The following is a 13,297-nucleotide window of genomic DNA, read 5'->3' on the forward strand; positions in this document are numbered from 1 at the left end:
ATGATAGTATACCTAGAAGACCCCATCGCCTCAACCCAAAGACTCCTGAAACTGATAAGCAACTTCAGCAAAGTCTCAGGATATAAAATCAATGTGCAAAAATCACAAGCATTCCTCTACACCAATAACAGACTTAAAGAAAGCCAAATCAAGAACGAACTGCCATTCACAATTGCTACAAAAAGAATAAAATACCTAGGAATACAACTCACAAGGAACGTAAGGGACCTCTTCAAGGAAAACTACAAACCACCGCTCAACAAAATAAGAGAGGACACAAACAGATGGAGAAACATTCCATGTTCATGGTTAGGAAGAATCAATATCGTTAAAATGGCTATACTGCCCAAAGTAATTTACAGAATCAATGCTATCCCCATCAAGCTACCACTGACTTTTTTCACAGTACTGGAAAAACCCACCATGAACTTTATATGGAACCAAAAGAGAGCCTGCATAGCCAAGTCAATTCTAAGCAAAAAGAACACAGGGGGGGGCATCACACTACCGGATTTCAAACTATACTACAAGGCTACAGTAATCAAAACAGCATGGTACTGATACCAAAACAGAGATATATACCAATGGAACAAAACAGAGGCACCGGAGGCAACACAACATATCTACAACCATACAATCTTTGATAAACCTGACAAAAACAAGCAATGGGGAAAGGATTCCCTGTTTAATAAATGGTGTTGGGAAAACTGGCTAGCCATGTGCAGAAAGCAGAAACTGGACCCCTTCCTGACACCTTACACTAAAATTAACTCCAGATGGATTAAAGACTTAAACATAAGACCTGGCACCATAAAAACCCTAGAAGAAAATCTAGGCAAAACCATCCAGGACATAGGAGTAGGCAAGGACTTCATGACCAAAACACCAAAAGCATTGGCAACAAAAGCCAAAATAGACAAATGGGACCTAATCAAACTCCACAGCTTCTGCACAGCAAAAGAAACAGTCACTAGAGTGAATCGGCAACCAACAGAATGGGAAAAAATTTTTGCAGTTTACCCATCTGACAAAGGGCTGATATCCAGAATTTACAAAGAACTCAAACAGATTTACAGGAAAAAATGAAACAAGCCCATTCAAAAATGGGCAAAGGATATGAAAAGACACTTTTCGAAAGAAGACATATATGAGGCCAGCAATCATATGAAAAAATGCTCATCATCACTGGTCATTAGAAAGATGCAAATCAAAACCACATTGAGATACCATCTCACGCCAGTTAGAATGGCAATCATTAAAAAATCTGGAGACAACAGATGCTGGAGAGGATGTGGAGAAAAAGGAACACTTTTACACTGTTGGTGGGATTGTAAATTAGTTCAACCATTGTGGAAGACAGTGTGGCGATTCCTCAAGGCCTTAGAAATAGAAATTCCATTTGACCCAGCAATTCCATTACTGGGTATATATCCAAAGGACTATAAATCGTTCTACTATAAGGACACATGCACACGAATGTTCATTGCAGCACTGTTTACAATAGCAAAGACCTGGAACCAACCCAAATGCCCATTGATGATAGACTGGACTGGGAAAATGTGGCACATATACACCATGGAATATTATGCAGCAATCAGAAATGATGAGTTCGTGTCGTTTGTAGGGACATGGATGAATCTGGAGAACATTATTCTCAGCAAACTGACACAAGACCAGAAAATGAAATACCGTATATTCTCACTCATAGGTGGGTGATGAAAAATGAGAACACATGGACACAGGCAGGGGAGTACTAAACACTGGGGTCTATTGGGGGGGGGAGGGGAGGGCCAGCGGGTGGGGGGAGCTGGGGAGGGATAGCCTGGGGAGAAATGCCAAATGTGGGTGAAGGGGAGAAAGGAAGCAAAACACACTGCCATGTGTGTACCTACGCAACTGTCTTGCATGTTCTGCACATGTACCCCAAAACTTAAAATGCAATAAAAAATAAAAAAACAAAAACCGAGTCCTTGGCCATGATGGAATTGGAGGTCAGACATGCTTTTTTATACCTCCTCCCTTCTACGGTTTAGACGCAATTGACCAGCGTTAATGTTAAAATAGAGATCATGAGATTGACAGAATAGACTCTTTGTGGCAATAAGATACCAAATTATGAATAGGACTTAAGGCCATGCCAGGCACAGTTTAAGTCACACATTCCTACACTTAAAGATTGTACTATGTTCTAACGGCTATAAGGTTTTCCTTTTTCTCTAGCAGCAAAACAAGATAAGCAATAGTAAAACAGTTGTAGCTCCTCCACCACCAGACACTCACTGACTGACTCCCCTGTTCACAAGCCATAACTACTGCTTTGATTGGCCAAATGATTGATTTCAGTAACTTTCTCCTGATAAGACCACTGCCCAGGGACTGGTTCTGGCTAGTTTACAGAGGCTGCACATTTTAATGCCTTTGTGTCTCTGCTTCACTTTTTGATATAAGGGCCTAACTGTAATGCATTTAAATATTAAGTTTGCACCCCAGGGTGAACATGAATCATATGCTACATACATGTTTATTTAGCACATACATGTTAGGACCACCTTCAGGAATATTCTTAGCTCCTCCTGTAACCTACTGAAGGTATATACTTGGCCAATCTGCTTAACACATAAGTCCCTGTTCCACCTGCCTCTCCCTGGAAGTACCTGTCTTTTGGCCTTGGGCTGGAGCCTCTGCTTTCCAGCCTGTTAGAATGGCCAGCTTACATGCAGTAACTGTTTTTTAAAAATAAAGCCTTCTAGCCCTGGCCCCAGATCCTACAACCGCCGAGATGTTGATGCTTAAGAAGAGCTGGATTGCCATTTATGAACTCCTTTTTAAGGAGGGAGTCATGGTGGCCAAGAAGGATGCCCACATGCCTAACCACCCGGAGCAGGCAGACAAGAATGTGCCCAACCTTCATGTCATGAAGGCCATGCAGTCTCTCAAGTCCCAAGCCTATGTGAAGGAACAGTTTGCTTGGAGACATTTCTACTGGTATCTTACCAATGAGGGTAGCCAGTATCTCCGTGCTTACCTTCATCTGCCCCCAGAGATTGTGCCTGTCACTCTATGTTGCAGCCATCCAAAGACTGGCAGGCCTCGGTCTAAAGGTCTGGAGGGTGAGCGGCCTGCAAGACTCACAAGAGGGGAAGCGGACAGAAATACCTACAGACGGAGTGCTGTGCCACCTGGTGCCGACAAGAAAGTAGAGGTTGAGGCTGGGTCAGCAACCAAATTCCAGTTTAGAGGTGGATTTGGTTGTGGATGCGGTCAGCCATCTCAGTAAAATTGGAGAGGATTATTTTGCATTGAATAAACTTACATCCAAAATAAATAAATAAATAAATAAATAAAGCCTCCTGCTGGGGGTGGTGGCTCGTGCCTGTAATTCTAGCACTTTGTGAGGCTGAGGTGGGCAGATCACGAGGTCAGAAGTTTGAGACCAGCCTGGGCAACATTGTGAAACCCCATTTCTACAAAAAACCCCCAAAAAACAAAAATAAATTATCTGTGTGTGTGGCATGCACCTGTAGTCCCAGCTACTTGGGAGGCTGAGCCTGAAGGATCACTTGAACCCAGGAAGTTGAGGTTGCAGTGCTGAGATTATACCACTATATTTCCAGCCTGGGTGACAAAGTTAGACCCTGTCTCAGAAAAAAAATCCTCCTTTCTAAATTTATAATTACTTTATGACTTTATCGTTTCTTTGTGGTGAAAACATTCAAAATTCTCTATTCTAGCTATTTTGAAATCTACAATACAATATTGTTTCCTGAAGTCACCCTTTGGTATAATAGAATACTGGAACTTATTCCTTCTAAATGTAACTTTATATCCACTACGAATCTCTCCCTATGTCCCTTTCCCCACTTTCCAGGCTCTGGTAACCACCATTCTACTCTCTACTTCCAGGAATGAGATCAACTTCATGAGACTTATTTTGACTTAAGGTTCAAGCCACATACTGCTGTTCAGCTCTGTTAGTAGTAAAGCTGATGCTCTGCTCCCTGACTCCAGTGTGTACTTCCCAGCTGGTGGAGAGCTGGAAAGGGAGAGCTGCATGGTCAATTAGGCCTCTTCAAACCCCAGCAGCTATGGTCACTCTTCACTCCTCCCTCTCTCAATGCTCTCCCTTGCTGCAGTTCCTGGAGTAGGCTGTGCGCCCCGTCTCACCTATGGGCCTTGGCACATTCGAATCCCTTTTGTTAAAAAAAAATTAACTGGGAAGCCATTACCCTAGGGTGGGTCTAGCACTTTAAGTTTCTGTGTAAGCAAAGTGAAGCCTAATGTAAACAGTAAAACAAAACTAGAGACTTTACCCATCAGGAACTGCCAACTAATCTTTAACCAGGGACTTGCCACTCTTACCAGTCCCACATGTTTTCTTTGTCTTGCTCTCACTTGGTAAGTTTCCTCTCTTGCACCTTCCAGTGGAGTCCTAAACTGCTCTGCAGTCTGGTGCTGCCTAATTCATAAATTGCTGACTGCTCAGAGAACCTCTTTAAAATTTTCACGTGCCTAGGTTTGTCTTTTAACATTTTCTTGCTTTTTCTCTGGATAACTTCTCCTGGTTATTCAGATTTCGGTTAAGATATCTTTTCCCTTTTGAATCCTTCTCCATCCCTCTGAGACTGGCTTGGGGGCCTCTTCTTAATATCCTGTCTTGCTGCTATTTTACTATATATCTCATGAGAAATTACAGAATTATAACTGCCTGTTAATTGGTCTCACTTTCTCACTGGATTGTGTTTTATTCTCTTTTGCAACCAAATTCCTGGCATATATAGTATAGGGTACACATGGTGTAGGAAACTTACCATGAATGGAGCTTGCAGGACTGGAAGCTGCTCTGGATGAGTGAGTGAGTGACGAGTGAAGGTGAGGGCATATGACATTACTTTACACTACTGTAGACTCTATAAACACTACACTTTATGTACACTAAATTTTCGTTTTGTTTTGTTTTACAAAATTTTTTATTCATCAGGGCTGTAGTGAAATATCATCATTGTAATTGACATTTTAGTGCTGCAAAGGGCAAGTGAAGCTTATTTAGTTGAAGTACTAGAAATCAGAAGAAACAGCACATCCTTCCTTGGACTTGCTTTACTCTGTTATAGTGGTCATCACAGTTTTGATTTTCTGGATAAGAAGTTCACCACTGCATTCATGTGCTTGTCCTACAGCCATCTTTCCTGAAGGACACTGCATTCTTCAGCGTTAACAGCGTGTAGTTTTTCTTTCTCTCTATTCCTGATTACCTCTTTTGAAATTCTCACGGCATTTGGAGGAAGCTTTGCGAATGCCTTCAGCCTGGTCCAGACTTCTTTCTGAAAAGTGCTGTCAGGAAAAACTTCAGTAACAAGTCCTTGAGCACATGCTTCTCCTGCTGTTAACTTCTTTCCCAAAACAAGCATCTCTGTTGCCTTGGCTGGGCCCACTATCTTCAGAAAAGTGTAAGAGGAGCATCCTTCTGGACCTTGGCCTAGGCGACTAAACGGTGTATGAAATGTTTCCCTGTCAGATGCATGCACAGCATCAAATAGCCCGAGGATGGTGACAGAGATGCTGACAGCTGGACCATTGACCATCGAAATCAGAGGCTTAGGAAAATCTATGAAACAGTCCACAAATTCCCTCAGTAAAATGGCACTATTTTTAGCTTTCTCCTCTACTCCACCAGGGGGAATATCAGTGAAGTTAGTCAGATGATTCCCATTACTGTAATAGTCCCCATTTCCTGTTAAAACAGTGACGGATGAGTCATCCTTGCTTGGAGCTTTAAGTGCATGCATAATTTCATGATACATCTCAACATTTATGGCATTTTTCTTTGTGGGCCGATTTAATGTGATCTTTGTGATGCCATCTTTGGAGGTCACCATCAGAGTTTCATATCCAGTTGATTACCTGTCTGTTCCAGGCTCCACCTGACTAGAGGATTGCAATGAAGAACTCAAACTGGACTCCAAATCCACATAGTTCTCTGAGCGTTTTCCTTTGGCAGGCTGCCAAGGGTATCCCATGCATCCCATTTGGCCCTGTTGATCAAGTCAAATACACCTGGTTTGGGCATATTACAAGGTCCTTCAGTGGCCTGCTTATGTAGTGCGTAGAGTTTTAGGTTCACTTAGTTTCCTGTATCCTTCTTCAAGAGTTTCGCCTGATTCGTTGCATTTTCAAAGTCCTTCTGACTGGCTCCCATTGCTGTTCTATTCACGTGCAGCTGAACTATTGGGAAACTAATGACCTGCAGATGACTAAAGTCTGGAAAATCACTCATAATTCCACCACTTCAAGGCCACCATCGTGTTCCGGTTTTGTTCCCTATACACAGATTCGTGTGGGGTTCCCGACATCCCAGGGAGGTGGAGCGTGCTTCTTAGCCGTCACTGCGCACATGGCCACTTCGCTTCATTGCATATGTGTTCTTGGACATGAACGCTGCGCCAGTCTCCAGGCCGCGTTCACCATATCTAGCCATCTACACTAAATTTATAAGAATATATTTTTCTTTCTTCAATAATACATAACCCTACTTCCTGTAACTTTTTTACATTATAAACTTTTAAATTTTTAAACTTTTTTTTTTTTTTTTTGGAGATAGAGTCTTGCTCTGTCACCCAGGCTGGAGTGCAGTGGTGTGATCATGGCTGGCTGCAACCTCCGCCTCCTGGGTTCCAGCGATTCTCCTGCCTTAGCCTCTCAAATAGCTGGACTTAAAGGCATGCACCACCACACCTGGTTCATTTTTGTATTTTTAGTAGAGATAGGGTTTCACCATATTGGCCAGGGCGATCTTGAACTCCTGGCCTCAAGTGATCCACTTGCCTTGGCCTCCCAAAGTGCTGGAATTACAGGCATGAGCCACTGTGCCTGGCCAATTTTTAAACTTTTTGACTCTTGTAATAATGCTTGTCTTAAAACACAAACACATAGTAGAGCTGTACAAAACCATTTTCTTTCTTTATATCCTTATTCTGTAATAATTTTTCTATATTTAAAATTTTTATTTTTTAAAAACTAAGACAAAAACGCAGTCAGTCTAGAGTCAGGATCATCAATATCGCTGTCTTTTGCCTCCATGTCTTGTTCCACTGGAAGGTCTTCAGGAACAGTAACACCCATGGGCTGTCATCTCCTGTGAAAACAATGCCTTCTTCTGAAACACCCGCTACAGGTCCTGCCTGAGGCTATTTTACAGTTAACTATCTTTTTTTTTGAGACAGAGTCTTGCTCTGTTGCCCAGGCTGGAGTGCAGTGGCACGATCTCAGCTTACTGCAAACTTCGCCTCCCAGGTTCAAGCAATTCTCCTGCCTCAGCCTCTCGAGTAGCTGGAATTACAGGCATGTGCCACCACACCCAGCTAATTTTTTGGTATTTTTAGTAGAGACGGGATTTCACCATGTTGACCAAGCTGATCTTGAACTCCTGACCTTGTGATCTGCCTGCCTCGGCCTCCCAAAGTGCTGGGATTACAGGTGTAAGCCACTGTACCTGGCCAGTTAACTTTTTTTTTTTTGTAGTAGAACAAGTACACCCTAAAATAATAATGAAAGTGTAGTATAACAAATTCATAAACCAGTAACATAGTTGGTTATTATCACTATTCAAGTCTTATGTACTGCACACAACTATATGTGCTATACTTTATGACTGGCAGCACAGTAGGTCTGTTTATACCAGCATCACAACAAACACCTGAGTAATGCACTGTGTTACATGACAGCTGCTACAATGTCCCTAGGCCATAAGAATTTTTCATAAATTTATGGGAACGGTAGGTCTTATATGTGGCCTACCGTTAGCCAAAATGTTGTTACATGGGGCATTGTCTTTTGAAATACTTGATATGAAAAGATTTTATATTGCAATATGATCGAATACAAAATCCTTTTTATTTAATGCAATAATGTTCAACATTACCACTTGCCAATGAAAGAAAAGGAAGAGCTAGTGGATTATTTACACATAATTTCAACTGTTGCAAAATTCTGAATGACTTTGAAAAAGGTTTTGCATTTTTAATCACCCACTTCTGTGAGTAGTTTTTTTGATGGTGCTCTTTTAAGAAAAATTAGTAAATTACTAAAAATCCGGATCAGGAGGTGTTTAGCTATTTTTTCAAGCACAAAATCTAATATAAAAATTATTATGACTGGGCATGGTGGCTCACACTGTAATCCCAGTGCTTTGGGAGGCTGAGGGGGGAGGAATATTGAGGCCAGGTGTTCGAGATGAGCCTGGGCAACATAGCAAGACCCCATTTCTAAAAAAAATAAGAAGAATTAGCTGGGCATGGTGGTGTGTGGCTGTTGTCCTAGCTAGAGAAGGCTGAGGTGGGAGGCTTGCTCTCTTGAGCCCAGGAGTTCAAGATTGCAGTGAGCTATGATCACATGACTGCACTCCAGCTTGGGAGACTATCTATTTTTATCTATTAAAAGAATAATATATTTTTATCTATTAAAAAAAGAAAAATTATGTTCACAGAACCACATTGTGTTTTGAACATTTTATAGAAAATTAATATTCAAAGACTTCTCTATTGCTGCATATTTTTATTATACTACTTATTTATAATTTTAAAATTATAATTACATAGTAAAAAGAGAGTGTAATACTTTTTTTTTTCATTAAGCCCCATCTACATACCTTAAAGTCTCCTTTAGTTTTCCCTGGTGTGCCACTCAAATATTAGTACTGTCTACATGCCCCACGATGTGTGAAAGGTTGGAAGTACTGCATTGAGCTAATTCTTCCAGAAGCCTTCTGGGATTTATGTTTCTGCTGTTTTTTTTTTCTCTACTCCATTCCCTGACCCCTACTTGCCTTAGATTAAGTCTTGGGAGGGCAGGGACCTTATCAGTTATTTTCTGAATCAGGAGTGCTGTATGGCTTCTGGCTCCCTTTCTCTGTATCTGTTTGTCTGTGGGTGTTCTCTGACCCCCAAGTTCCCTTTAGCTGTTCTCTACACAGGACCCAGACCGCTTTCTTCCTAATACACCAGGGTTAAGAGGTCCCTCTACTACCTCCAGCCTCCAAATCTGTTGTACCAGTTAAAATTCTTGACAACAGAAGCTGCCCAAATGATGAAGCACAAATATAATTTATTAACAAAATTCAGGTTAGTTCACAGAATTGCTGGGAGGGCTGGAGACCATGCCGGAGGCTAAGCTTCCAAGAGGTACTCCCAAACACAAACTGGTCAGTTGAGTGAGCCACTGGTGCTGCCACTAGGGACCAGATGCCACGTCTAGGCTGGCAGCTTCCTGTTGCAGCCTTTTGTGCTGTCCCTGAGAGTACACAGTGCTCCTTGCTGCTTGTGGGGACCAGCCAATTGGTCAGAGTCAGGCATGGGAACATTTGGTCAGTAGAGCCAGACCACATGCCCCAGAGGCCATGAAGCCATCTCAGCTCCACAGAAAGAGGTGGTCTTTCTTCCCACCATTTTTCTAAAGTAGAGAATTCCCCAAATGTTGAGAGAGGGTCAATGCTGGGTGGCCACAATGAGTGTTGAGTGTCTACTCTCCAGATCCTATCCAAGATGGTCTCAGGGCCTTACCTAGTCTAGGGGTGAGTGCCAGGGCTAGGGAAGGTGGCATGGGACCAGACTGATAGCACAGGTTGGGAGCAGGACAATGACACCAGGGAGATGGTCTTGTCCAGTCAGATGTGTGATCACCACTTATGGATGATGTCAGAAGTCCATGGTGGAGAGGGTAGGAAAGAGCCCTCTTGTGGGCTGTTTTAAAGCAGAGCAAGCTCAGTGATTTAGGTGGCCCTAGGCTGGACTGGTATTTCCAAACCTCAATGGGAGACAGTTAAAGCATGAGGTTTAATAGTTTAATAGACAGAATTGGTTTTATTTTTATAACTCTACTGTGACAGATTAATATAAGCAGAATTTTATATAACATTTTAGAGTTTATAAAATGATTCTACAAGCAAGCATTATTATACCTGAGTGATTCATTAGATAAATCAACATTTATTGAACTATTTAGGGTGAGATGAGGGCTTAGTACTCTTTCCCTGTCTTCAGGTTTTTAACAGTTTAGAACTGGATAAGGAAATATGAATAAGAGTTACAATTCATTGGAAAAAGGCTTATAATAGTATTGGCATAACAGAGGAATAATGAAATATGTCTGGGATGTGAGGAATTTCTTGAGTTGGGTCTTACAGAAGGAATAGGAATTTGCCAGGTATGTATTTTGGATAAGATGTGTGTGGGGAATTTCTGGCAGGATATCTTATGAAAAGGCATAGAGATATAAAAGCCTGTCTGAGCCTGGGGAGATCTGTGGGAAATAAACTTAGAAGTGGGGCTGGGCACAGTGGCTCATGCCTGTAATCCCAGCACTTTGAGAGGTTGAGGCAGGTGGATCATCTGAGTTCAGGAATCTGGGAGGCAGAGGTTGCAGTGAGCCGAGCCATGCCATTGTACTCCAGCCTGGGTAACAAGAGCAAAACTCTGTCTCAAAAAAAAAAAAAAAAAAAAAGAAGTGGGTGCAGAGGCTGGGGTACAGAAGAACACCCACCGATTCCCATGGTTGAATACTCCTTAGCACAAGAGCAGAGTCTCTGTGAGGGATAAGTACTCTTTGAAGATCACAGGGGTGGTGAGAGAAGACTGGGTTCCCATCATTTCCTGTACAGCTCACGTTATTGATGAAATATTGGGGTTCTCTCCTCACTGAGAGCCAGATCTTCTGGCATTTCTTGGCTAGAGAACACATAGGTGGTAATGGTGTGTGAGAGGTGAGGGAATAGAGGGGAACTGGAACAGCCTGTCTTTTTGCCTTGGGCTTCTGCTTCTATCTAGCTATGGGGACCCCAGAGAATAAAGCAGGAGAAACCTCTGTCCCTGGCCCAGGCGGAGCAGGGAGGTGGGAAGCTGGTGGCACCTCAGCACAGAGGGATGGGAGTGCTTTGCTTTCACCATGTCCTGCTTCTGGCTCCCTAGTTAGCTTCAGCTCTGTGGATCCTGCCTCTCAAGCTGGCGGGTCTTCTGGAATCCCTGACCCACTCTCTCCTATTAGCATCCAGAACAGGACACCCCATTGTGTTTCTGGGAATCATGTATAGGCTCTCCTGGAAGATAGCTTTTCCTGTTGTTTAACCTGGTCTTTTTTGATACTGTCTGACATCTTCCCTTTTCTGCTGGTATCTTGGGAAGGACAGAGGCTTATGACTGGAAGCCTCAGACCACCTCCTCCTAAGGCCAAGGGCAGAACAGATGTTCCACTGAGTAGAGGAAGGCTCAGATGCAGGTAGAAGAAAATGTAATGGATGGGCCAGGTAAACTCCTCCACAGGCTTTGGGTGGGTCACTTAGTTGGATGTCAAGTTCACAGACACCTGCTTTCATGACTGACACGGACTTCCGACTACCAGTACAGCCATGGCAATCACTGTGCTCAGGGATCCAGAACAATCTAGAAGATGCCAAATAAATGTTCTTTCCCAAAGGCAGCAATCCCTTTCATTCTACTTTGATCTAATAATCCATGCTCTGATAGTGAGTGTGGACTGTGGACTAAGAGGCAATACATAGATTTATCTCTTTTTTATTTCAGTACTTTCTTCCAGGAAGCCTTCTCCTTTGAGGTGCTGCATGGTTTCTGTGACTGTTGGATTTAAACCCAGCCCCTGAAGGCTGGCAGGATGAGCAGTGAGTGAGTGAGTGAGCAGATGTCCTCTGAGTCTCTTCAAGGTGAGGGGCTCTGCCTCTTCACCAGGTGTCTCAGGGCCCTCATCACATCCTTGTTCCGAAGGGTGTAGATGATGGGGTTGAGCATGGGTGTGATGACCGTGTAGAAGAGACTGAGGATGCGGTCTGTGGTGACAGAGGAGCCTGCCTGGGGCCGGATGTAGGTGATGCTGGCTGTTCCAAAGAAGAGACAAACCACGAGCAGATGGGAGGAGCAGGTAGAGAAGACCTTGCAGCGGCTCTGGGTGGAGGCCATTGCTAGAATGGCACCCAGGATACGGATGTAAGAGGTGACAATCAGAGAGAAGGGGACCATGATAAAGACTACAGTGGCTGTCATCACGGAGATCTCGCTCCTGTGCTTCCCAGCACTTGCCAGCCTCAGTACTGGCAGGATGTCACAGAGAAAGTGTGGGATGATTGGGTGGCTGGGGAAGGGCAGAGAAAAGATGAGGGAGGCATGGGTGGTGGCTGTGATGATGCCTGTGAGCCAGGAGGTGCCCACCATGGCCATGCAGACCTGTGGGCTCAAGAGGGTAGAGTAGTGCAGGGGCTGGCAGATGGCAACATATCGGTCATAGGCCATGGCCGTGAGCAGGCAACACTCCGAGATGCCCAGGACAATGAAGATGTACATCTGGGCTGCACAGCCCTGGAAGGAGATGGCTTGGGGATGCGGGGAGGCCAGATTGGCCAGGGTCCTTGGCACAATGTCGGTGGTGTAGAAGAGCTCCACCACTGAGAGTTGGCGCAGGAAGAAGTACATGGGGGAGTGCAGGGCAGGGCTGACCTGCGTGAGGAGGATGATCAGGGAGTTACTCAGCAAGGTGACTAGGTAGACCAGAAGCACCACCCAGAATAGGGGGCCCTGCAGGGCCTTCAGGTCAGAGAATCCCAGAAGGAGGAATTCAGGCAGCATAGTATGGTTTACTCCAGCCATCACTCCAGGCCAGAATCTGAGATACAGCTAAGAAGAGAAGTTATTTAGAAATAACAATCAACATTTCTGTAATTCGGTAAAGCGCTTTCCACACAGTTCCTCTCAAAATCAAGTGAGAGAATGAATACCTTCTCTATGAATGAGCCATGAGTCTCAGAGAGATTAGATAATGTGCCTGAAGTAGAATCTAGAAAGTGGCAGGCCTGGGACTTCAGTCCTAGTCTCTCGACTCCTAATATGATGCCTTTTTCACTGTTTGCTGTGCTCTGGTTCTGTGTCTGGGGCCTGACTCCCATATGTAGAGACTCGAGCTTTGGTCTTTGGGGCTCTCTCCAGAGTGAGGGGTGGAGCAACTGCTGTGAGTTAGGCCCCTTTGTACTCTCTAGATGGATGCTGAGGCCCAAAAGAAACTGGGTAGCACCAGGGACTGTCCTGAGCTGGTGTCTAATGTTCACCATGGTGAGCTGTGGATTTAGAGTGTCACATAGTGATGTGACTGTGATAACACTGCCAAGTGGTATCATTGGGATTCTGGCACCTGCCCTAATTCCTCTGTTCTTCTCTTATCTGGGCCCCTGTGACCAGCCACACCAGCTGCTCTGTCCCAGCACACCCTGTTCTCTCAGGCCTCCATGCATTGCCATGGTGTCTCC

General features: G+C 43.9%; 1 protein-coding gene and 2 pseudogenes across 1 annotated transcript; 1 reads left to right on the forward strand and 2 right to left on the reverse strand.

The window, feature by feature from the left end:
* The first annotated feature begins 2,771 nt into the window (after positions 1-2,771).
* LOC100400912 (small ribosomal subunit protein eS10 pseudogene) lies at positions 2,772-3,279 on the forward strand (annotated as a pseudogene).
* A 1,716-nt stretch (positions 3,280-4,995) lies between these two features.
* LOC100400552 (enoyl-CoA delta isomerase 2 pseudogene) lies at positions 4,996-6,349 on the reverse strand (annotated as a pseudogene).
* Positions 6,350-11,374: 5,025 nt separating this feature from the next.
* OR10P1 (olfactory receptor family 10 subfamily P member 1) lies at positions 11,375-12,644 on the reverse strand. Its single transcript, XM_002752580.6, has one exon. It carries the CDS (start codon positions 12,642-12,644, stop codon positions 11,703-11,705), a length of 942 nt encoding a protein of 313 aa, XP_002752626.1. The 3' UTR covers positions 11,375-11,702.
* Between the last annotated feature and the right edge of the window lie 653 nt (positions 12,645-13,297).

Source organism: Callithrix jacchus, chromosome 9 (assembly GCF_049354715.1).
Source record: "Callithrix jacchus isolate 240 chromosome 9, calJac240_pri, whole genome shotgun sequence".
Taxonomy (NCBI): Eukaryota; Metazoa; Chordata; class Mammalia; order Primates; family Cebidae; genus Callithrix; species Callithrix jacchus.

What these genes read in the sequence shown, in the direction of transcription:
- OR10P1 (XM_002752580.6), bottom strand. Translation starts at nt 12,644, where the DNA reads ATGGCTGGAGTAAACCATACTATGCTGCCTGAATTCCTCCTTCTGGGA.